We start from the raw sequence: 23,784 nt of genomic DNA on the forward strand, positions 1-23,784 counted from the left end.
ATTAGACTTGGGTGGAGGGGCCTCCTCTAAGTTCTTCATTTCTTCCTCATTCACACTCCCTCAGTCTAGAGGAAGGTATATGCTTTCTGCATTTGCTCCTGAATCCTGGACCCTTCTGAATCCTCTTTCATATCCTGCCATATAGTAATTAACCATATTTTCCTAGTTAATACTTCTTATTACATTGTACAGGGTGTGGTTTCTTTCTCTTGTCTGGACCTTGATTGATCCGAAGAGTTAAGAGAATAAGATTGAGAAGGAAAAGGACAAAGAGAATGACGCTCGCTAGGCTCCAAAGTAGGTTTATAGCTCTTTAACCAGTAAGCCTATTATTGGCTGTTTCTCTAAGTAGCACACACCAGCAGGCCACCTATAAAAAACAATTTTCTTTCTTGCATTTACTATTAAGGTAATGGGGAGGGTATTGGGAACCCAGGTGACCATGTCTAACTCCAGGAGAGAGGCTGCCACCCGGCTGCTATGGAAGGGCAGGACGACTCCCACGTATACGGTCAGGCAGCACAATGGGTCATATAAGAAAAAAAATGGCCAAAGCAACCACAGTGAACTAGCATCAGTGTAAACCCTAATGGTTACATTTTAATATGCTTTTGACTAAAGCCAAAGCTCCTAACGGAAACTTTCTGTTGGACCTTTTTAAAATCTATGGTACCTAATCTAAATAAAAACAGAAATACGCTGAAGAACCAAATCACAATGGCATCCTTTTAATTTGAACAGGAATTCCATATAGTTACCTAATAAAGCTCTTAAAAGCAGCAGACTGAGGGTTGATGCAGAGAGGCACTCTGTTTCCTTTCTGCTGTTCCAGAATGAACTGGTGAATAATTTCTGCGGAGAAAACAAACATCATAAAGGCATGCCAATTTGCAGGTCTGGGAGCAGTGGATTCTCAGCTAACTCTAGCCGACATTTCCCACTGGTTTAGTTAAATCAAACACCCGTCCTCTATCAGGCAGAATCCAGCAGCAATATCCTGAAACCAAAATGAGAGTTGCTGCTAAATACAGACAAACCTCTCCCCTCTTACCCTGCCTACCCAAAGTGGCATTATAGGGGCTGGAAATCCCATCAGGAAGAGGAGGAAAATGGTCTGTAAATTTGAGAGTGACCCCACAGAATTGGCATTAGGAATGAATTCTTCTAAATTGCTGGTAATTACCACCTTCTTGAAGATCACTAAGAAACCTCAGCTGGTGTTTAGGCACATAGTTTTGGCTGGTTACTTTGGGGACTACTCTCTCTTCTAAAATGCCCTAGAGCAGACAACAGATCATTCAGAATTTTGGGTGTCATTAACCCCCATCCCACCCCAATAGGAGATTGTGTCAGGAAATCTTACGAGTCGACTACCAGAAATTCCCTTCTCTTGTCATCATACAAGGAATGATTCCCCTAGTGGGTGTTACACAAAAAAAAGAAGTCCACTATGTTTCATTCAATGAAATAAATTACACTGACTGAATACATATTAAACATATTGAGTCACACTCATTAAATAAATCAGCTTTGAAAATACGAACAAAATATTCATTCCTCTGCCTGACCTTCCCCTGGATGTAATATTAAATCAAGAGTTTTTGTAACACCCATAGCCTCCTTGGCTTATATGTCCTGGATAAACAGCTACACACAAGGTTGTAAAATAAACATAGGAAGGAACTTTGGTCACCCTCTACATCTCAGCTTTTCACAGCCACAAAATGGAAAATATTACTAGTTATCCTGGCTGGCCAAAGGCCAAAAAAGATACTCACCTTTAACCTGTCGAACAGAACTGAGGTTCTTCTCAAAAGTGTCATCAAATTTGGGATTGGTGACGGGCTCAAAGTCACTGGTATAAACTCTTCCAGTCGAGGTGGAAAAGCAACATTTACACATACACGTGTGATACCGGAGTCGCCCTTCATCTAGGTAGGGGTGGGCTAAGGCATCCTTAGCGGATATTCTTTTGGACTGAAATCAAATTTAGAGACCAGCACATCAACACTACAGATAAACATGATTGTCCGTACAGGAGCTTTCACAAGACACAGTAACTACTTTACACAGCTGATACGGTATATCCTGTGTAAAGAGGGATAACTGAATTTAGAGGTGGGTAATGTAGCGGTAGAGGGAGTATGTGACTTAGAACAAGAAACTACTGTTAGAAACCACTATACACCACAAAGCACTAAGAAATGACTTTGCTAAGATCCTGAAAAGTTCCTACCTTGAAATAAACGTTATGTAGGGTCAAAAATGACAAATACCATGGTGTTTAGACATGTAATATTTTATATTTTAAGTTTACATTTTAAGGAACAGTTATATTTTCTAAGCATTCAGAAGAGAGGTGATCACGGTGGCAATTGTATAAAGCTGCTTGAAACTTTTCTCTTAGAATACCAAATCAACTTAGGGCAAAAGCCTATCTGAAAGTTGCTGGAGTTTGGCAGCGGATAACAGTCTGAATGGCATGTTTAAGTATTCGGCTCAGTCTTCAAATCAGCAGCCTGTGGTTTTCGACACTTCAGATCAGAATACTTAATATACTAGTTTCAGGTTGATAAATGAAAAAACATTTCTCCATTAAAAAAAAAAAGAAGAAAAAATTGTCCCTCCCTTTAGCTCAGTGGACATATAAGTATTACTGAAAGTGAATTTTAAAGGATTTAAGGATGGATTCAGGAGTAGAGAGTAGAACAAAAACTGACCCTTTGCCCTGCTTCCACTATGATCAAGCACTTCACATAACATAATTTAAACAAAGAAAACCATTTTGTATTCAACTAAACCAAAAAATAACTGGGTCATCCTGACTGGTTCTGGTCCCCCAAATAATAAAATGTTAATTATTTCCCATAGACCTAGATTCCCTAAAAACATTTTTATCTCTGATTTTTTGCTATGCTAATTTTAAAAGGCATGCCGTGACCTTTCAGGATATGATCATTACAAAGGAAAGCTGCTGTTTATCCACCACAAACAGACAAATATGAGCTTGACAACCTTTGTTTTGTTCCTTTTGCTACCTGCCACGTTTGGTATTTGGCGATCTACTGGATCATTGGAACTCTTAACAAGTAAACTTTTCCTTTTTCTTCCGCAATGAGTCCAGCTATTCCCAGAGATCCCACTGGGACAAAGGATGACTATCAGAACCAAAAGGAACAAGCTGGCCGACGGTGCACCTTGCCCAAGACAGGGTCCCTCATCTCAACAAGTGAGCTCTTCGGCTTTCGCACACTAAATCTGGTTCCTGGCCAAGTCTGTTTCCGTTTTCAATTGAGCATGGCTGATCAGGTCCACACTGGTGGCAGCAGTGATTGAATCTGGGTTTTAATTTTATCATCTCACCATTAAGTCATTTCTGTCAGGTAGCAGATGTCAGAAATCGAGTCCCTGTCAGCTGCCACCAACAGCTGTAATCTGGTTTGTTTCCATGTTAGTCTTTTTTGTCTGTATGAGGATTCTGAAATTTGAGAAGGCAGGGTTGAAAAAATTTTGGTGTTTTCCCAACTACTGATAACATGCTCTGTGTTTGTGTGATCTTTGAGCACCCATACTGGGTCTTCTAAAGTGTCTTACCTATGAGACACTTTTTTTTTTTTTTTTTTTACCTAAGAGAGCCTTTGTACAAAAAGTGAATCAAATCCCTAGTATATAATGATCAACTTCCATTTCTCTAAACAAATTATAAAGTCCCTTCGGACTTCTGAAACAAGGTTAAAAAAAGGAGACTGTCATTTTGTAAGAGGTATGAACACGGAAAATAAGTTAACTATCTTTCTAAATTGAGAAAGAAATCACAAAATTACCCAAATTTTCAGCAATGGTATTCTTTTTTCTTTTTTTTCCCTCCAATGTATGTTTTTGGCTTCTTTGTTGAAAATTGTCCATATTTATGTGGGTTTATTTCTGGGTTCTCAATTCTATTCCATTGGTCTGTGTGTCTGTTTTTCTGCCAATACCATACTCTTTTGATTACTGTAGCCCTGTAGTACAAGCTAAAGTCAGGGAGTGTGATACCTCCAGCATTGTTCTTTTTTCTTAGGATTGCTTTGGCAATTTGGGGTCTTTTGTGGTTCCATACAATTCTGATGATTTTTTTGTTCTATTTCTTTAAAACATGCTATTGAGATTTTGATGGGGTTTGCATTAAATCTCTATATTGCTTTAGGTAATATGGCTATTTTAACTATGTTAATACTTCCAATCCATGAACACGGAATGTCTTTCCATTTCTTTGTGTTTTCTTCAATTTCTTTTAAAAATGTCTTATAGTTTTCAGTATATAAGTCTTTCACATCCTTGGTTAAGTTTACTCCATTTTATTCTTTTTGTTGCGATTGCAAAAGGAATTTTTTTTTAAATTTCTTTTTCTGAGATTTCATTGTCAGTATATACATAGTATGTACATTGATTTTGTAGCTGGCAACTTTACAGTATTCGTTGATTGTTTCTAATAGCTTTTTGGTGGAGTCTTGAGGGTTTTCTATATATAGCATCATGGCGTCTGCAAAAAGTGACAATTTAACTTCATCATTCCCAATTTGGATGCCTTTTATTTCTTTTTGTTGCCTGACTGCTCTGGCTAGGACTTTGAATATTATGTTGAAAAGCAGAGGTGATAGGGGACAGCCCTGTCATGTTCCTGAATACAGAGCAAAGGGCTTCAGTTTTTCACCGTTAATTATGATATTAGGCGAAGGTTTGTCATATATGGCCTTTGTTATCTTGAAGTATTTTCCTTCTATACCCATTTTATTAAATGTTTTGATCACAAATGGATGTTGTCAACAGTAATGGTATTCTTTTGAAGGATCTAATGGTGCTTAATTATGTCCTTTGTATCTTAATTACATATTGTGCATATCTTTTTCTTTACCTAGTCAACATTTGTAATAGATACGGACACTTGTTTCTATCCCAATTTTGTTGCTTTAGCAAAATTGGCTCTTCTACTTTTAAAGGAGTTGATAAAAATTTCCATTTTATAAATATAAAATATTTCTAAGTAAACAAATCGATGTACTTTGTATACTTCTGAAGGGAGTTAATACATTATATTATGATATCTTTTAAAATAAAATGGAGCTAACTCCCATTCTAACCAGCTTTTAGAAACACTATTAACACATTAAAGACATGTAAAAGAAATGGAAAGATTTTTAAAAAAAATTATTCTTCTTTATGTATTAAATATGTTGGCTCTTTAGAAATCTTTTCTCGCTAAGGTTGTAAGTCAAAGATTTAAAAAGGCTTTATCTGTAAGTTAAAATAATACTCTTGGTTAGTAGGTTACAAAGTATGATGCAAAATATGTAATTGTATAAGATAAAGTCATGTGATATTCCTTTGCAAGATGACTGGACAAATCAGTCTAATAGTTATAAAACCTTAAAAACAACTGTTTTCTCCCTGATTTTACTGTCATGTACAGATAATGCTAGAAAAATATTCTAGTTTATACAAGTTGTGGGTGTGTTTTCTCACAAAAAGCATATAATCATTTTGCATTTGAATTTTTCTACTGGTTTTGCTGGTCAGATAAACTAATTATCACTCTCTAAAATTATGGAATTTCAAAGTTATGTATTCAAGTAAATTAGATGACTGATAATAGGTAATGTTTCTAAAAAGAAATTCGTTTTTAGAATGCCACACAACATAAAGACTTTATATGTCAACTTAATTTTAATCTCCTGATTCTCAGTTAACATTAAGACTCTATTAATACTAATTTGAATTAATAAATAGTCTTTAGATACCTGGACAACATAATTTTAATATACCTATGCTCTTCATTAATACACTGTACAGTAGCCATCAGTAAATAGTTAAAAAAGATGTGCCAATAAATACCTTCGGGTTAAAGTACACGTATATATTTTTTTAATTTTTAATTTTAATTTTAATTTTTTATTTTTTATTTATTGGGGTGACATTTGTTAGTAAAATTATATAGATTTCAAGTGTACAATTCTGTACCATATCATCCATAAATCCCATTGTGTGTTCACCACCCAGAATCAGTTCTCCTTCCATCACCATATATTTGATCTATATATTTTTTAAAGAATGTAAAAGAATGTGTGATGGCAGGAAGATGTGTATGCAAGATAACGCATTTTGTTTGTCAAGGGGGAAAAAGGAAATAATTTTGTCTATATTCCTAATAAGTATTGTTGTGCTTTAAAAATATGGCTTGTAACTACTTATTGCCTTTAGATAAATTAAGGTCTCTGGAGATTTGTTTAATGTCTTCACTATTTTGAGGTAATAGTTAATTACATTTTTATAAATTATTTATTATACCCCATTATTTCCAATATTGTTGATATTATAATAAAAGAACCAGAGCCCTTTATTCTTATCCTCTGGTGCTTTCTGCTTTTTTCTTAGATTTGCCTAAAGGCTCATGCTTCAAGCTAAAGATTAGGATCGAGTTTTCCATTAGCAATATAACAAGGACCTCGGTGAAGGACTGTTATCAGGTACTCCTGACGATTGTCTTCCTGGTATAACTTCATGGGTGTAACTGGTATCTTCACCACAGACAACCACCTCTTAGACTGAACCAAGTAATTGAGTTAGGATTTCCAGGAATGTTTCAGTCCAGGAGCAGACACCTGGCAATAGACTGCTTAACCCAAGATTAACAAAATAAGACTGACTTAATTACTGCAGACTAAATGGACTAAATCAACTTGACTTAACTACGGTTAATGTTCGATTTTTAATGGATATTTTAAAAACATCATTTCTTTCTTAATGTATCGCTAACCCTCAATTTAACAGGTTAAAATCAGAATAAAGCACTCTTTAAAAATGGTTCTATTTCTAATTGAACTCTCAGAACTAGAAAGGAAAGAATCCTTACTACCAACCATAAAACTAATACAACATCAGGCCAATTTAAAAATAATCATTTTGTAAAACAATAATGTATATTGGTTGGCCTTGTTGTACGAGATCATGATAAAAATGGTTAAATATTACGCAGTGTTCCTTAAATAAATTCCTTTATTTTATTAATGACCAAGAATCTGTCCTCCTTACTAGATAAATCTTCTCTCCTTCTTACAGATAAATCTATAACTATGACCACACCACAAGTTTCATTGAATTAGGCGTGACAATCCCACTATTAAGGAATAAGGACTGTGTTTCACGTGTAGTACAGATGTCTACAGGGCCTTCCAGGAAACCATGCTTGGTATCCCTTCTATGGCTTAGGACATTCCAGCCTTAGGGTTGTAAGACCAAGAGCTTCCGGCAGGTCAGGAGCATTCATAAACATGTGACCTCAGAGAAAGAGGACACCTGACAGCGGTAAGTACTGCAGGTAAAAGCTGACATGGGTGAGTCACATGGTTCTTGGTTCCTAATCTGGAGGAACTAATAAAGAGAATAAGGTATTTCTGACACATGAAAGCACATTTTAACCTCAGGGCCTTGACAAAATCTTCTAAGCGCAGACAGAAACTACCTCTGAAGCCTGAAGTTCGTGGCTCTAGTTTTGTTAACCATACAAAAGGTCTTTATGTATTAAATCAACATCTCCTGTGAGCTATGTAGATAAACTTACCAAATAAAATAAAATACCAAACGAATGACACTAAATCACTAGCTCCTTGAGCAACTTATGTGGTTGGAACTGTCCTTAATGGCAGGAACTTGATCACAAGGAGGGACTGTGAAATTCAGAACTGCCACTTCGTCTTGCTTCTGTATCACTAAAGTACCTCACATGCCAAAGTAAACAAACAAAAGGAAAATAAAAAAATAAACGAACACTAAACAAATAAAAATCCACTTTGTATCCCGAGACGTAACAAAAATAACTTGGTCACTTGATTGGTTCTGGTCCACCAAATAAAAGCTTGACTATTTCTCACAAACCTGGATTCGCTAACAAAACATTTCTGTCCCTAAGTTTTGTTATTGCTGATGTCTCAAGACCGTTCAGACCTTTGTGGATTTGATAGTTCTGTGAGAAAGTTGCTGTTTTCTCATCACGAACAGACTAATGTAAACTTAATAACGGGTAAGTTTGTGGGTACTTTCCCCTTTAAATATCTGTTGGTGACTTCCTCGTACTCTCAGCAAGTGAAATTCTTTTCTAAATGCTTCCATTTTTGACAATAGTTATGAGCACAGATGTGAATAATATTCTTTGGATGAATGAATAAATGAAGAGCTGAATTTTGTCCCAGAAAAGTCAAGTTTAGAAATGGCATTTGGAAAAGCTACATTTCAACAACTCAGAGAGTAAATATTTCTTTATGCAATGTAAACGGGAAGATATTTTCAAATAATATTAACTTTTTTTCCTCCTGATTTAAGTTGGTGCCAAGTTCCTTTTACAAATATCGCGATAAAAAAAGGATGACACAGTACCTTCTCTCTCTTCACCTCAATTCGTATGTTAATAATCAAACTTCTGTGTGATGAATGAACATGATATACATGAAATTGGAGACTGAAGTTTCTTTTGAAAAGTCATTATTTACATTGCACATCTATTGATGTTTTTCTTGGAACACACAGATTTTTAATTCATTAAAAAACATAAAAACAAACACTACTTACTGGATCAAAGACCAACATCCTGCAAAGGAGATGAACAGCTTCATGTGTAGCCTGGCTAGACAGGGTATAAAGTACAGGAAGAGATGGCTGTGAAAAAATAAAGAATTCAAATATATAAATGAGTCTTTGGGTACAGAGATATGGAATACAGCCAATTTATGATAAGTACCTAGCTCAAAAGATGTATGCACATAAGTCTAAACTCAAAGGGATTGAGTATTTCCCTCATTAACCAGTCTTCAAAAACAACTGTCATTGACTTCCAGTGGCATATTTTATATTACATGATTAGCCATTGTAGCCTAGAGCACAAAAGAGCCGATGCAAAATGAAAGCTAGTCCTGTAAATATGGGGCCCCTTTTAGCCTTATACTGTAAATACTCTGGCAAGAAAGACCAAATGCCTAGGGGTGGGAGTAAAAAGATTTAATACCTTGGCCACATGCAAAGTTAAGCATGTAAACTGTGCAAAGCAAACATGTGAACTATGTCTTATGGCAACATTACCACAGAGTTGCTAAAACACGAGTCCTAAAGAAGCTGTAAGACATTCAGGAAGTTACAGAATCTTTTAAGCAAGTATGCTGTTGCTTTTGCTGGTCCCACTTATTTTGCCTTTAAGCACTTGATTTCTCATTCAATAACTGTCTTTGTGAGTGGCAGACATAACCACATGCTAATATCTAACACTCTTGCACTGAGGCAAGGAGATGGCTCTGATGAGTTGAGAAGCCCCCGAGCTTATAAAGCCTCCATTTCGCTGCTTGGAGAGTCAGAGGACAGAGCAGGTGAATGGCAACACTGCTGTCTCTCACACAAGTAACCCTAAAAGGTCTCCTTGTACCTCAATCACAACCTCAGAATCTTGCTATGACAACTACTAACATCAAGTATTTTACATATCTGCCTCCTTCCAACAAAGCCACATAGGAAAACCCAATAAGAACAAGATACCTCAGAATCATCAGGAGGTAATTATTCACCTTACAGAAGTTTTCTTCAGGATCAAGGAGTAATAGTAAACTAGAACGCCCATCTCATCTTAGTCTAACAAATTAGATAAATCAATATGTCTAAATTTCAGTAGTCTTAAGTATTAAATGAGGCAGATGGAACTAAATGATCTCCTAAGTTGACTTTAATTCTAAAATTGTATGAGCCGCAGCCCTAGAAGGGTGGGGGGGCAGTCATAGCCCTCAGATGAGGGCCCTAGAGAAGAGGTGGGAAATTAAGGAGTCCGGTTTCAGAAAAAAATAAATAAAAAAAATTGTATGAGACTTGACAGGACTACTACAGATAAAAAGCATTGTACACAGAACCCATATATCGTTGACATTCAAATATGTTTATATCAACTTACTATTATTTATTGGTGCATTTACATGTTTGCAGATAAAGTATTTTTGTTAAAAATATGTAAGTCTATGGTAGTTCTGAAATTTGTATTAGTCAAGATAATGCACCTGTATGGAGAGTGTGAGGAAGAGGTTTTAACTTATAACTCAATTTGCACATTCCCCCCCCCCCCCAAGAATTGTTTTTTTGACCTTTCTACTTATTTAAGTGTGTTTTTCCAGGACCCATCAGCTCCAAGTCAAGTAGTTGTTTCAATCTAGTTGTGGAGGGCGCAGCTCACAGTGGCCCATGTGGGGATCGAACCGGCTACCTTATTAAGAGCACCTGCGCTCTAACCAACTAAGCTATTTGGCCACCCTCTGCTAAGAATTTATTTTTATTGTTTAAAGTGGAGTAATTTGATATTCTTAAAAGATTCTGATTCTTGGTTTGACTGAATAGCCGTCTTCTTTTTCACTGGTTTGTGCAGGTTGGCAGTCAAATTCCAGCCAATTCTTACTGACTCAAATGTTTCACCATAAGCAATTCTTTCCTTTCCACTCCCCATGTGAAACCTCCCCTACCCCTCATCCTAGTTTTGTAGTGGACGTTATGCTATAGCTTAGGAAAGGGAATACAGGAAATGAGTACTAGAAGATGTGGGTTCAAATTCTGACTTTGCCATCACTAGACTTGGGTAGGTCACTTGAACCTTGGCTTTCTCATCTATGGGGCTGCACTAGTACAGACCTGCCTACAGCCAACATCAATGCTGAGCTAGCACCCACCAAATGCCGGGCCCTGGGCTAGGTGTGGGGGCAACAAAGATGAATAACATCTCTCAGGTGGGCAAGAGAAACATAAGTAGTTCCAGAAGCCACTGAATGGAAGCTAGAGAAACAAATCAGAAGGCAAAATTTGTAAGACTTGAGGACGCCTGGATATGGGATGGGGAGCTTGTGAAAAGCAAATGAAATTTAAAATTTAATCTTTCCTTACAGAAGTACACCCCAACAAATACATTCAAATAAGGCTAAGTTTAATTTCAGCATAGAATAGTCCGTCATATTATATGCTTTCTTCCTTGCTGTGTTTATATGCATGTTAAAAAGAGGCACACAGAAAAAAAGAAGAGTCAGTTCATGATGCCAATACCTCCCCAGAAAGATAACCATTAATAACTTAGTTCCTATTATCAGCTCCACAGGAAAGATGCCATGTTAGAGACGCTGCGTTTCTAATTCCATTATCTTCCCCTCTAATTCACCAGCCATTATGGTTGAAACCAGTTGGGCCCAGGGTCTCAGAACTAGACAAGAAGTTTATATTTCTCATCAAGTGTAATTGAATCAATTTCAGTAAGAGAAAAAACAGAATGCTTAGAAAGATGCCCTAAGTATCTCCTTTCGGAAAAAGTTTTTGCCAATTCCCCTATCATTCACACACATCCCTTCCCCCCGCCCACTTTAAAATACACCAGTCCATTTTCTGTTTGTTCTGCAAGTTTGTAAGTCACTTAGCAATGAGGGAGTGAGTGGGTGCCAGTGCTGAATCACGAGGACAGGAAGGGTTATGAAGAGGGTTATTAATGACTGTGATTGTCAGTGAAATGAAGCAAGGATGAGCTTCTGGATGTGGGTGAGAAGCCCTCAATGGATATACCAGTCATAAGCCAACCGCAGAGTGAGGGCCACGCAGCAGTCGGCCAGGCTGTTTGACTCCTGTTCAATGTTCCTGTTAGTTTTCATTTGGCAGCAAAGGAGCCATGAGCATCAGTCAGCAATGTTAAATGAGTATACACGATGCACAATGCATTACATACAGTAAGCACTGTGGGGTTATATAAAAGAAACTCCCAGTTGAAAATAAGAAGTTTGAACTAAACGAACTCTCTACCATACTCTGATTCTGTGAAATGTTCAGACATAGTCCCTGTCAGGGGACAGAACTATTTGAACTCCAGTGAAAATGTATCTATTTCTGACACAATCAGCTGGGAACAACCTGAGGAAAAATGAAGATCTAAACATCGTAAAAGTTGAACAAAAGACGAAATTAGACTTTTCAATCCTATCAACAGGTCAGAGCCTCCACAAGTACCTATCTACCTGAATAGATACTTGGGTCATGGCAGCTGAGGTTCTCTTCATCCAAGATTCTGAGTTGTAGAAGAGACAATAAATAAAAAATACTAGAGAGTTTTGGTCTGCCCAGCATTCCCTGACCTTTAGGGAACACTCGTTTCTCACTCTCAAATCAAGTGGTTTGGCCAGGCCCCCACTCCAGGGATGGCACCTGACCCAGGCCTGGCCGATCCAGCAATATATTCGCCTGAGCACCAGTACTGGCTTCGGCACAGGCATATGGTAAAACAGGTAAGGGACAGCCATGGATGGCTAACCCAACACACTCCCTCAATCCTCTTCTCCCTTATGGACCTTCATTATATGGGATGGAAAATACGCATTTTTCTTTTTTTTTTTAGCCCTCTTGCATTTGGGAGGCCACATATTACACAGTTCTGGACAAGGACATATAAGCAGAAGTTTGGTAGGCAGGCTTTTGGGAAAACTTTGCTTTCCTGATAAAAGTGACAGACGTTGCTACTGCCCCCTCTTTACTCCGTTTGCTTGCTTAGAATGTGGATATGATATCTGGAAAATCTACAGCCATATTGTGACCATGAATCTATCAGCAAGAGAGTAAGAAGGCAACATTATAAAGACGGCAGAGCAGAAAAAAGAAAGAACTAGATTCTTGATGACATAATTGAGCTGCTGTGACCTCTGGACCAGATATGAGGCAAACATCAACTCCTATTTTTTTAAACCACTGTAAGCAAGATTTTCTATTACTTATAACCAAACACATTCTCAACTGAATCAGAGAACTTCCCAATATTTTTTTCTGGATCAATTTGGGAGTGCTCTCTCCTGAAGGATTGATATTGCTAGTACAATGTAGGCCTGCACTGCTGGTTCCATTTTTGCAAACACATGGAGGAAAGCCTGTCTGAAAATGAAACCAACATAGGAAAACAGAACAGAGAAGAGACTCAAATTCCTGGCAGGAAACATCACTTGACTACCTGAATCTAGGAGGTCCTCAAGTCCGTTGTAGTTCAAGACTTTTCAGTTACATGAGCCACTGAATACCTTTTTTCCTTAAGCCAGTTTTAACTGAGTTTCACTGGAAAGAGTCCTGACGATTACACCACATGGAAGTGGGTATATTCATGAACCAATACAAATAAATTAATTTGAAGCAGTAATCTATGACTTTAAGAAGACAGCTAATTAGGTTCTCCTGTATATGTATATATTTTTCACGAAGTTTCACAAAATAAAACATATTTCTGTTTGTACAAATATATGTAAATAAATGCATTGAAAAATACGTTGGAAAGATATTCTCAAATCAATCCAGAGGAGACTGGGACGGTGTGTGGGATAGCTAGGGATGACTAAGTCTCAGTAAAATTTTTATTTTACATGTACTTACATATAACTTGCATATAAACAAATGAAATTAAAAAAAAAAATCTGCTGTGAAGGTCTATGTGCCAGGCAGTGACTGGCTAAGAATATAGGTTTATAGAATATTGTGAGGATTTAATGTATTAATTAATCTTTGTATTCCTGGGATAAACTCCACTTGATCATATTTTTTAAAAAATCATAAGCTATATCTACTATTTTAGAGTATAATTGTTAATATTTATTAAGTGTTTAGAATGCCAGATACTATTCTATGCTTTCCTTGCATACACTCTTTATTATTATAACAATTTGAGGTAGGAATCATTTTTATTCCCATTTTATAGGTGAATAAACTGAGGCACACTAAGGGTAATTAATGTGTCACAAAGTGAGTTACTAGTAGAGTTGGGATTCATGCTCAGCCTGCCTGAAAACTGTAGTGTACAACTCCCAGGATATCATTCAACATGCTGTGCAATGTGGTGAGCCTGAGACTGACACCACTGCCTGCTTTTAATTACTACAGTCCAGAGAAACATAAACAGAGCACATATCCGGCACGGAGCACTAAGTTCTTTGCAAAATTGTCATGATGTACAGAACTACACAAGCTGTAGTGTATATATTGGATTGGGGACCAAATTAATCTTTTGAAGTTAAAAAAAAATGCAAGTGGCAACATACCAAATATACTTGATGTGTGGGTGTGTATGTATGAGTCTTTCAGTCTCAGCTCTAAATAGCTATAACATGAATGGAGATAACTTCAAGCAGCTGCTAACAGGCTAACAAGAGGCATATAAGATACGCATCATGGGGTAAAGGAAGGAGTAGGGAGTGTGAAGGGAAAAGGCAGAATCTGACTACTGGCTTAAGAGCTTCAGGGGTCTGTTAACTTCTCTTGAGAGCAGTGGTGGTATAAAGATCAACTAGCAAATGGAGATAGAAAACAATTTCCATACTGGGGGAAATAATGAAACCAAATACCATGCTAAGTGCATTTACATTCAATTATACATGGCAAGTATAACTTACTCTATACAAATCCACCTGGGTTAGTGTTCAAAGACCATGAACACCTGCCTAAGAGACCGTCTGCAGCACTGGTTAAAAGGCATTTAAAAATAAGACTTTAAAGTCTGTGCAAAGCATATCTACCCTTTCAGCAGAAATGGTCTCCTAATTCTTACTCCATCAGTCTTCTCTTCAAAATTAAAATATTCTGACACCAAGACTAGCCAGAGGTACCCCTAACTTTTACCGTGGTACTCTCTTAAAGCCATCACTAAACTTGGTGATAAGCAAAATGTTAAACTCTAAGAGGCACTACTGTCAAGAGGCAAATTCATGTAAAAATGTATTAAGATAGGATTCTGTTAAACACCTTAACCTATTTAACTAGTTAAATAAATATGGAATTTAAAATTTTCCTTTCTTCCACCCTTTGTTTTGGATAATATGATTTTTACTATTTTTTTTTAATTTAATCGAAAGTTCTAGGTTTTTACAACTAACAGAGTTTTAAAATTTCTAGTAGAAAAAGGACTCACTTGCCAGGAAATGCTCAAAGGAATGCAGAATGACTTTTGCTGCAGTAAGTTACATTTTGCGCTGTTCTAGACAGCAGGCTGGAAACTCCTCAGGAAGTCTTGCTCTCCTGGCTGCTGTTTAGCATCTCTGACACAAAGGATGAGTTAGCTGCGAACTATTAGCAATGGTTACAATTCCTCTAGAAATGGAAAGGTGGCCCCGAGGAAGGCTGGCATGGGGGTATCTGATCGTCGTTACTTTTCATTACTGGCTACCTTTAGCCAGGCAAAATTTACTGACCTAAAGAGGTCAGTTAAAGAGGAAAATTATTTTCCAACTGCCAAGGATACATTTACCATGAGGTATTGATAAATCAGCTTAATTCCTGATATTGGCCAATACATAGAACATAATAGATCTTTTTAGTTCCTCCTATTAATACAGAATCTTCCTCTAGCGTATCTGAGCTTCATCACATTTTAAGACTTACTGTGCTCTTGTAAGGGAGTTAGGACCTCAAATTATTTCAGCTCTAAACTAAATGCCATAGAAAGGTATAACCAGCAGGGGCTACTTAAAATACCAGCATCTACATCTCTATTTACTAGTTCAGGCTGGTTTTAGGAGATAACATACTTTACCCATGGCTCTGTATGCAGGTGAAAAATGGATGCACTGGAGTGACACTAGAATTATAGAGGCAACTGGCAAGGGAAAGGCAAGGCCTTGGCTTGACAAGGCCAGGTCTGGCTGGTAATGTGAGAAGAGTGTCAAACTTAAAGTCTGTCATTCGGTCAGTTAGGTCAATCAGATCTTCCAATGATCAGTCAGATCATCTGAACACCCAGTTTAAAAGAAACCACGGCAAAGCCCAAGAAAATTAGTTGCCGAGTCTTTCTGTTTCAGTTTGTTCCTAGGAAAGCTATTCCCCTTACTCAGTCTTCACATCATTAAGATGTTCTGTCCAAAGGAGATTAGGAAAGTGCTTCTAAAAAATGCTGCTAAATCCACAGGGTGGAGATAAAAACCATCCTGTCTTTCTCAGCAGTGACTTGGCTGGTTGCAAGTAATATTGATCAGTGCAAATCTGGCAATCTTTCTCTTCATACCTCTTTTCTAACAACCCTCCCATTTGATTCTGTGTTAGAGGCAAGAGTACAATAGAAACAGCTTCACATTCTTTGCTGAAATAAGAGATACCAGGTATTTTGGCTGAATATTTGGAAAGGGCACATATATATATATATTAAGTTATGGCATTGAGGTCAAAACTCCTTCCCCAGTAACTTTTCCCAGACACACTGAAAAACCAGGAGACAAAAAGTCAGGGGTCATTTATTAGCAATGGTGTTACAATAATATTTATTTTCTCCTACAGTATTGGGAATTACCATATTTTGATTTGGCAAATATTTAACATTTTCTTACTTATAGCCATGACAAAATAAACAAAACTTACAAGTAATGGTTTTGTTTAAAAAGTCTCACTTCATTATTCTGTTGGAAGGGAAATCGTGCCCCAACAGACGGCGACCGAGTACAGATACCCTCCTTCTCCTTTTACCTGTTTATGAGGACCCCTGAGTATGTGTGCCTTAGCGCCTTCACAAGCCGTCCTCATCGCTTCCAGTGATGGTGTGCCCAAGAGATCCGTAATCAAATCCAACTACAAGGAAACATAAAGTACCGATGGATAATAAACTCACAAAAACAACTTTTCTTTAGAGATGAGGACCAAATTTGGGGGAAATAAACTTTAAGGCGAAAAACCCAGAAAAATGTTTATTAGGCACCCTTGTGATAGAAACACAGAAAATATGTTTTGGCAAGCACGGCATTCTAAGGCTATCGTACTTTAGGAGTCTGCATCTACCTTCCCTGTGTCTTGAGACTATAGCATCTAGGGTCCTTGCTGAGGTGAACTGCTCTTTCACTGATGGCTAATGACTGTTATTTTCAAACAGTTAATGAACAGGTTCTGATGTTTCACACGGATTCATGCTCATCCAGGAGCTAATCCACCGATCAGGCAGCTGCGATTTAGTAAATACCCAGAACATTCATAGCTGAAATTAAACCGAAGCCATCAACGTTTGGGCTAGTTATACACCCTTTACATTCTAGTTACTCTAGAAATCTCTTACACTAACAGGAAACTCTGGGACTTAGAATCTAACAATGACAGTGCATAAGGCCACACTGAGTTAGCTGGGCACAATAAAAGAGATCACTAAAACCAGTCTTCTCACAAACAAGTCTTTGTAAGTACCAAACTACCTTAATTTTCTGTTCTAACCTTAACCTAATTAGCAATAACATTTCTTTCAATTTCCTCCAGAATGGAAAATTCTTACCTAGAGAATACTTCTTTTCCTGGTGCTGGGGATGCCAAATATAAAGCACTATTTTCTGCACTTATCTAAACCGAGGGGTAACCATCATGATCACTGCCCTCCAGGATAATGGAGATATCTAAGTAGCTCGTTTTCCACAGAAGTAAAGATCTCTAAGCTTTTTGCGAAAAGTGTGTTGGTGATACTTTTGGATCTCTAATAAATACCCTAAAGGCAGAAGGAAGTGACTGGCTCATGAAAACAAAGGGAAAACATTCAGAAAGTTGTTTGAAATGGGTCCCACCTCTATGGATGAGAAACATTTTTATGACGTTTGCTGGTACTATAGTACCTAGGGTATTTATTTCTCAAAGATACAAAGAAAATGCTACAGAAAAATAACTAATTCCGTTGAAAAGTCAGATTCTTTTTCCATTCTAGATCTTGATTTCTCACCCCAAAATACACTGATGATAGATTTGAGTTCTCCTCCAGTGGCTACGTCAGACTGGCAAACTCAAGACCCATGTATTTCTCTAGAATCTGAGTTATCTGAACACCATTTATTCCAGTTGCTTCACCTTTTCCTTTATATATGGGGTGCTCCAAAAATGTATACATGACTTGTATTCATCTTTTGTTATCAGTATATATTGAGTATTACAATTTTAATAGTTTTTTCCTTTCTTAAAACGTGTACACATTTTTTTTGGCACCCTCTGTATTCTTTTCAGGAGCAAACTAAGATCCTTATTTAATATATACGATTTGAGCAACCCCTTAAATTTTACTTAAGCTTTTCTGTATGGCAGCTTCTTATATCCAGATATGGTAGTTTTATAGGTAAGTCTGTTAAACTTTATTTTCTAAAGAAATTGAACAGTGAAGTAGATACTGTCAACAGTACCCAACATTAGGTTATATATAATGATTTTTATCACTAGGATCAATTTTTAAGATGTAAACTTTAAAAAAATTAAACTTTGACTATATAGTGGAGAAATAAATTTAAATGTTGATCATAGGATATATAATTTCTAATATATCAGTGAACAATTCTTTGTAGAAAGAACATTAAAGAAATGATTCCATTGTTGGTCAAGTGTTCGAATCACAAAGAACTACAAAGAATACAAAGATATATAATAGTTAAAGTGATCTTTTAAAATGTGATCAATCAAATCTTAATACTCCCTTGCTCAAAACCTTCATATAGCTTTCCGTTACATTTTGAAGAGAATAAAATGCAAAGTGCTTGCCAGGTGGCCATCGTCAGGCTCTTTCTCTCTCTTTGACCTTGTCTTGTACTTGCTCCTCCTGATCATGCCATCTTTCCAACATGCCACACTGTTCCCGCCTCAGATGCTTTATTATGCTCGTTGTCCCTCTTCCCAGAACACTCTTTCCCAGTATCTTGCTCCCTCATTTCACTTGGGTCACCCTTCTAGTGTTATCCCCTCAGAGAATACTTGAGCACTGCTCTGCTTCATGATCATTCTCTATCCCTAACTTGCTTTAATTTTTTTTTCTTTTTTTTTTTTTAAACTTTATTGGGGAATATTGGGGAACAGTGTGTTTCTCCAGGGCCCATCAGCTCCAAGTTGTTGTTCTTCCATCTAGTTGTGAAGGGCGCAGCTCACTGGCTCGTGTGGGAATTGAACTGGCAACCCAGTCCTTCAGAACTCGCACTCTAACCAACTGAGCCACCTGGCCGCCCAGTTTAATTTTTTTTCATAGAACTTATCATTACTTGGGATTATATTTATTTGTACACTTATTTATTTTCTGTCACGTGAAAGTTTCACAAAGGCAGGAACTAACTTTGCCTTTACTGTTGTACCCCCAGTATCCTGGCACACCACCCCCGTCATAACTGTTAGCACTAGCTGAATGCTCCCTGTGTGTCAGGCCTTATGTTCCGCTTTACTAGTTTATTTAATCTGCACAACAATCCTCAGAACAGTTTAACTTGCCCAAGATTTAACAGATAGTAGGTGGCAGAGCTAGGATTTGAACCCACCAATTTGATTCTACAGCCTGAGCTCATCATTGTTATGTTCTTCTCATGCAAATCATACTGTTAAAATTTATGAATAAAAAATACTTAGAAATGATCCTAAGAAAATATGTGTAGCAATAAATTAGCTATAAAGGCAGACAATGAAAATATCGTGAATGGCTTCCCAAAGCTACATTTTAATCAGCTTCTGATGTTCTCTGCCATATTTAAACATTTTAGCCCAATAATGTAGGTTAAAAATGTTTCTAAATGTTCAGATTGAAAGAAACCAACACTCAAAATTTATATTCTAAATACAAAGCATAAGTTACCTTACTTAAGTCACCAAATACATTTTCTAGTCAGACTCATTCAGTTAGAAAGAACAGAGGTTCTCTAACAACTGAAGTTCATACCTGTGCAAATTGTTACAGCAGGGTCTGCTGCTATGCATGAGTGCCTGTAATAAAGTCAACACACCCGCTAAGATGCTCCGAAGTTATAAAGTGAATCTCTCTGTAATCTTCAACTTCATAAATTTCTGAATTTTAAGTGAACTTGAATTTGCTAAAAGCAGTTCAGACAGTACAATGAATAAGCCCAAAGACGTGTGCAAAATGGTTTTTCCTTGAAATCTGTAATAGAATTGAAAGCTTCTAAAGCTTAAGGTGATATCATACCTGCTGAATGGGACTCTGTGCCTGAAACAGTATTCTTCGTCCTAGTAGTTCTGCAAAGATACATCCGACAGACCAGATGTCAATAGCATTGCTGTAATGACGGCTGCCCATCAGGATTTCCGGAGCCCGATAATACTGAGTAACAACTTCCTGAGTCATATGACGAGATTCATCTAATTCTTCCACTCTGGCCAATCCAAAATCACAAATCTAAATAGAAAAGATTGACATATTGTCAAGCAGACAAATGGAAAAGGAAAACAAAACTGCAAAAAAACCAAAATCTTGTACACCTGAAACTAATAAATTAAAAAAATAAATAAATTAAAAAAAAAAAGTAAAGAGGCTGAAGGGTCCTGTGAAAATGGTCTTATAGACTGTACAAGACAGTTTCACATTCAAGAACTCCAGGGAAGACTTCAAGACTTTTTTCAAACTGAAATAAAGGTAGAATTATAGAATGACAATGACTGGGAATCTCAAAGGCACACATGACCACAAGCCCAGCTCTTTGCAGCCTGTCAAGAAGAACTTTGAGACTTGATCCAAATAAGAAACCATATAATCACCTACTGGCTACCAACTTTGGACTAAAAATAAAGGCAGGATCAAAAACCACAGGCCACTCTTAAATATCAACATGGCATCAGCAGTGGGCAATTTCAGGATAAAGGCTGTGGGGTGGGAGGACTCATAGCAATTTAAAGGATTTTTCTTCTTATTCAAACTCACTCAATTCCTTAATGTTGTGTCCCCCAGAAGTACAAATAAAATACATATTTCTGGAAAAAAAAAACAAAAACCAAAATCTTGATAGACCTCTGAACTCTGAAGTTTTCAATGGTGCAGGTAGAGAATATTTGGGTCAATATGTAATTTGATCTTATTTGGATGAGAGGGAAGAAAAGTGTCAAACTTCCGTATTTCTATGTAAAGTGATGTATTATAAAATATACTTCTCACCTTTAATCTGTTTTTAATTGACAACTAAACCAAAAAAACCGAAACAAACCCAAAACAGCTAAACGCGTATTTCTAGGTTTCTAAAACCCAAGATATCTATTTTCAAGGCTGGCTCATCGAGGAAGGTATTGCAAAAAATAAAAAAGTGTATGTTGAAGACCTCATAAGCTATGTTCACTATTTTTATAGAATATATGTTAATAGAATTTCTTTTAAAGCTATGGGTTTCAAACAGTCCTGCTGAATTCAGTTCTGAGGAAGTACTTCAGGAGCTCCATAAACACTGTACCAAAACTACACCTGTATCAGCTTTCTATTTAAAATATTAACTCACACTCAAATGTGTGAATATGTCAAAATGTAGCGCACTGTAGAATACAAGGGCTACTAGGTTCATTCATTTCTTCATGCCATAAATATTTAATTGAGCACTTGTATGTTTTAGACAGTATTCTAGAAGCTGAAGACATAACAGTAAATGAGAAAGACTAATTTATATGCAGATGTAAGAATAAATCTTTTTTTGCTATTTCTGTTTAACTGAAAAGACTGCTGAGATTGCAAAGTGAGCTGTTAGTAAATAGCTACAGCAACTTTTGCTTATTTTCAGGAATTAAAATTTTCTTCACACCGGGCAACCAAAACACTGGGAGCACTGAAGATAAAATAAGAGAATAATAGCCATCGAAGCTCCAGTGTTCTCAATTATTAACTTTATGAATCAATATTCTAAGTGACGAAATAATATTTTTTATCTGTTTTCTAGTAAATAAGTTGAGGTCCCAATATAAGATTTTATTTGGAAAAGAAAGGGTCTGGCAACTTACAAAAAATATTTGAAAACCACTGCTTTTAAAGAAAACAAGTTTTACCCCTAATTTTTGTCAATCCTCTCAGTCTTTAGTTTTCTATGTCTGGTCACATTAAATGAATTTATGACTGTATGTGGAGATATTAAAATCCTCTCAAGGGCTAGAGTTCAACAACACATTATATTTTACAATCTATTACTTGGCCATGAATTTTTAGCATATCTTTTAAAAGAAAACAAGACCAAAGAAAACAACTTATACCCACTTTCCTATATCTTTCTTGTATGAGTGTGTATGTGTATATATGTATGTATATGTGTGTGTATATATACATACATATTATACATATATACACACACATATATAATATATACATATGTATATTATATATATATACATATATATATATATATATATATATATATATATATAAAATGCGTAAAATACCACCCACCCAACTAAAAATGTTTCTGTTATAAAGCAAGTTCTTTGTTAAACACATCAGTCTGAACTGGAGCCATTTTTTGGCAAGTTACATGGAAGACAAGCTACACTCCAAGTAAAAAGCTTGTATGATCAGATAACTAAAAAAAAAAGAAAAATACTGAGATTCCCAGCAAAATTATCCATTTTGTGCATAATGAGAAACAAAATATATTCACAATATGAAAGGATACTAATGTAAAGGAAATGTCTTATCATAATTATTTTCGATGAATTTGTACATTTGAGAAGAGAGCAATGTTGTAGCCTGGCACTCTACTCTGGCATTTGAAAGTTGCCCACTAAGACGAGTCCAAGGGGCACAGCAAAATTTCAATTTGTTCTGATCTGTGTGTTGTTTATTCATGAACGACATTTTCCTTTAGTTATTCATGTAGCGAGCGGTTCCAATACCATAACAGACAATTTGGAAAATGGACTTCAAGCAGTTAATGGCATCAAGCATGACAAGTTCTACGTAAAATGCTTTGTGAAGTTCTCCAACCAGAAACTGAAATAAGAAAAAATTGGCTTGAATTGTCATAAAACTGATTTGGTCTCAGTAGGACAAAGAATTCCTGCCTATAAGGTTTTTAGTTTTTTAAAAATTTAAATAGGTTACGGGGATAGGTTGCATCTTTCAAAAGTGGTAAGGTAGCATGGGAATGAACTCAATGACCTTTAGAAGGAATATTTACGTCAGTGGATTTTGGGAACAATTAGTTTCTCCGTGGAAACAAAAGACTGAACTACAATATTAGTTGTTTTCAGGTAAAATATGAAAAATAGGTTTTTAACCTTTTAGAGTTAAAACAGGAACAAAATTCTTGACGCAACATGGAGACTTTTGATTCAAAGCAGCATAACGTATCAGCTTTTAAAGAAAACTGGCCCACAGTTTAAAGAAAGCACTTAAAATAAAAAATTAAATTCATTTATATATTTGGTTTCAATGTTTAGTCTAACTGCCAACGAGCTAATAACCAGTCTGATCACTTTTATTTTTAATTAATTATTCATTTTAATTTGAAAATTATACTACTTGACATACAATATTATATTAACTTTGGGTGTACAACACAGCGATTCAACAATTATGTATCTGATGAAGTGATCACCATGATAAGTCTAGTAACCATCTGCCACCATGCAAAGTTATTACGGTGTTATTGATTATATTCCCCATGCTGTACATTAGGTCCTCATGATATTATTTTTAGAAAATTTTTATGAGTTTATTTGAGTCCAACTGATGACAACTGATGGGGATCAGGATCTCAAATGCTCTCCTCATGATTTATTTTATAACTAGAAGTTTGTACCTCTTAATACCCTTCACCTTTATTTCCCCACCTCCCATTGATTACTTTTAAAGTAGAAAACATTTAAAAAACAGTTTTCCTTTTCAAATATATCAGTTAAAATGTTAAGAGTTTACATTTACGGTAGACTGAAACACCATATGATATTGTAGCCACTCATAAAACAAGTGGAATTTTAATTTTCTCACACAGAGATGACACAGGAAGTCCCTTTTTTCTAATGTCTATGATAGGGAAAAATATGGTG

At 36.3% G+C, this 23,784-nt stretch overlaps 1 protein-coding gene across 1 annotated transcript in view; it reads right to left on the minus strand.

The window, feature by feature from the left end:
• The window catches only part of NLK (nemo like kinase), a 142,771-nt gene that overhangs the window by 3,197 nt on the left and 115,790 nt on the right, over window positions 1–23,784 (minus strand). Inside the window, exons 6-10 of the mRNA XM_081028362.1 lie at window positions 19,958–20,167; window positions 16,510–16,611; window positions 8,602–8,688; window positions 1,779–1,977; window positions 759–852 (exon numbers count right to left, since the gene is read on the minus strand). Of these exons, the coding sequence (XP_080884488.1) occupies window positions 759–852; window positions 1,779–1,977; window positions 8,602–8,688; window positions 16,510–16,611; window positions 19,958–20,167 (692 nt within the window). The remainder of the gene's footprint in view (window positions 1–758; window positions 853–1,778; window positions 1,978–8,601; window positions 8,689–16,509; window positions 16,612–19,957; window positions 20,168–23,784) is intronic.

This window comes from Rhinolophus hipposideros, assembly GCF_964194185.1.
Source record: "Rhinolophus hipposideros genome assembly, chromosome: 20".
Lineage (NCBI taxonomy): Eukaryota > Metazoa > Chordata > Mammalia > Chiroptera > Rhinolophidae > Rhinolophus > Rhinolophus hipposideros.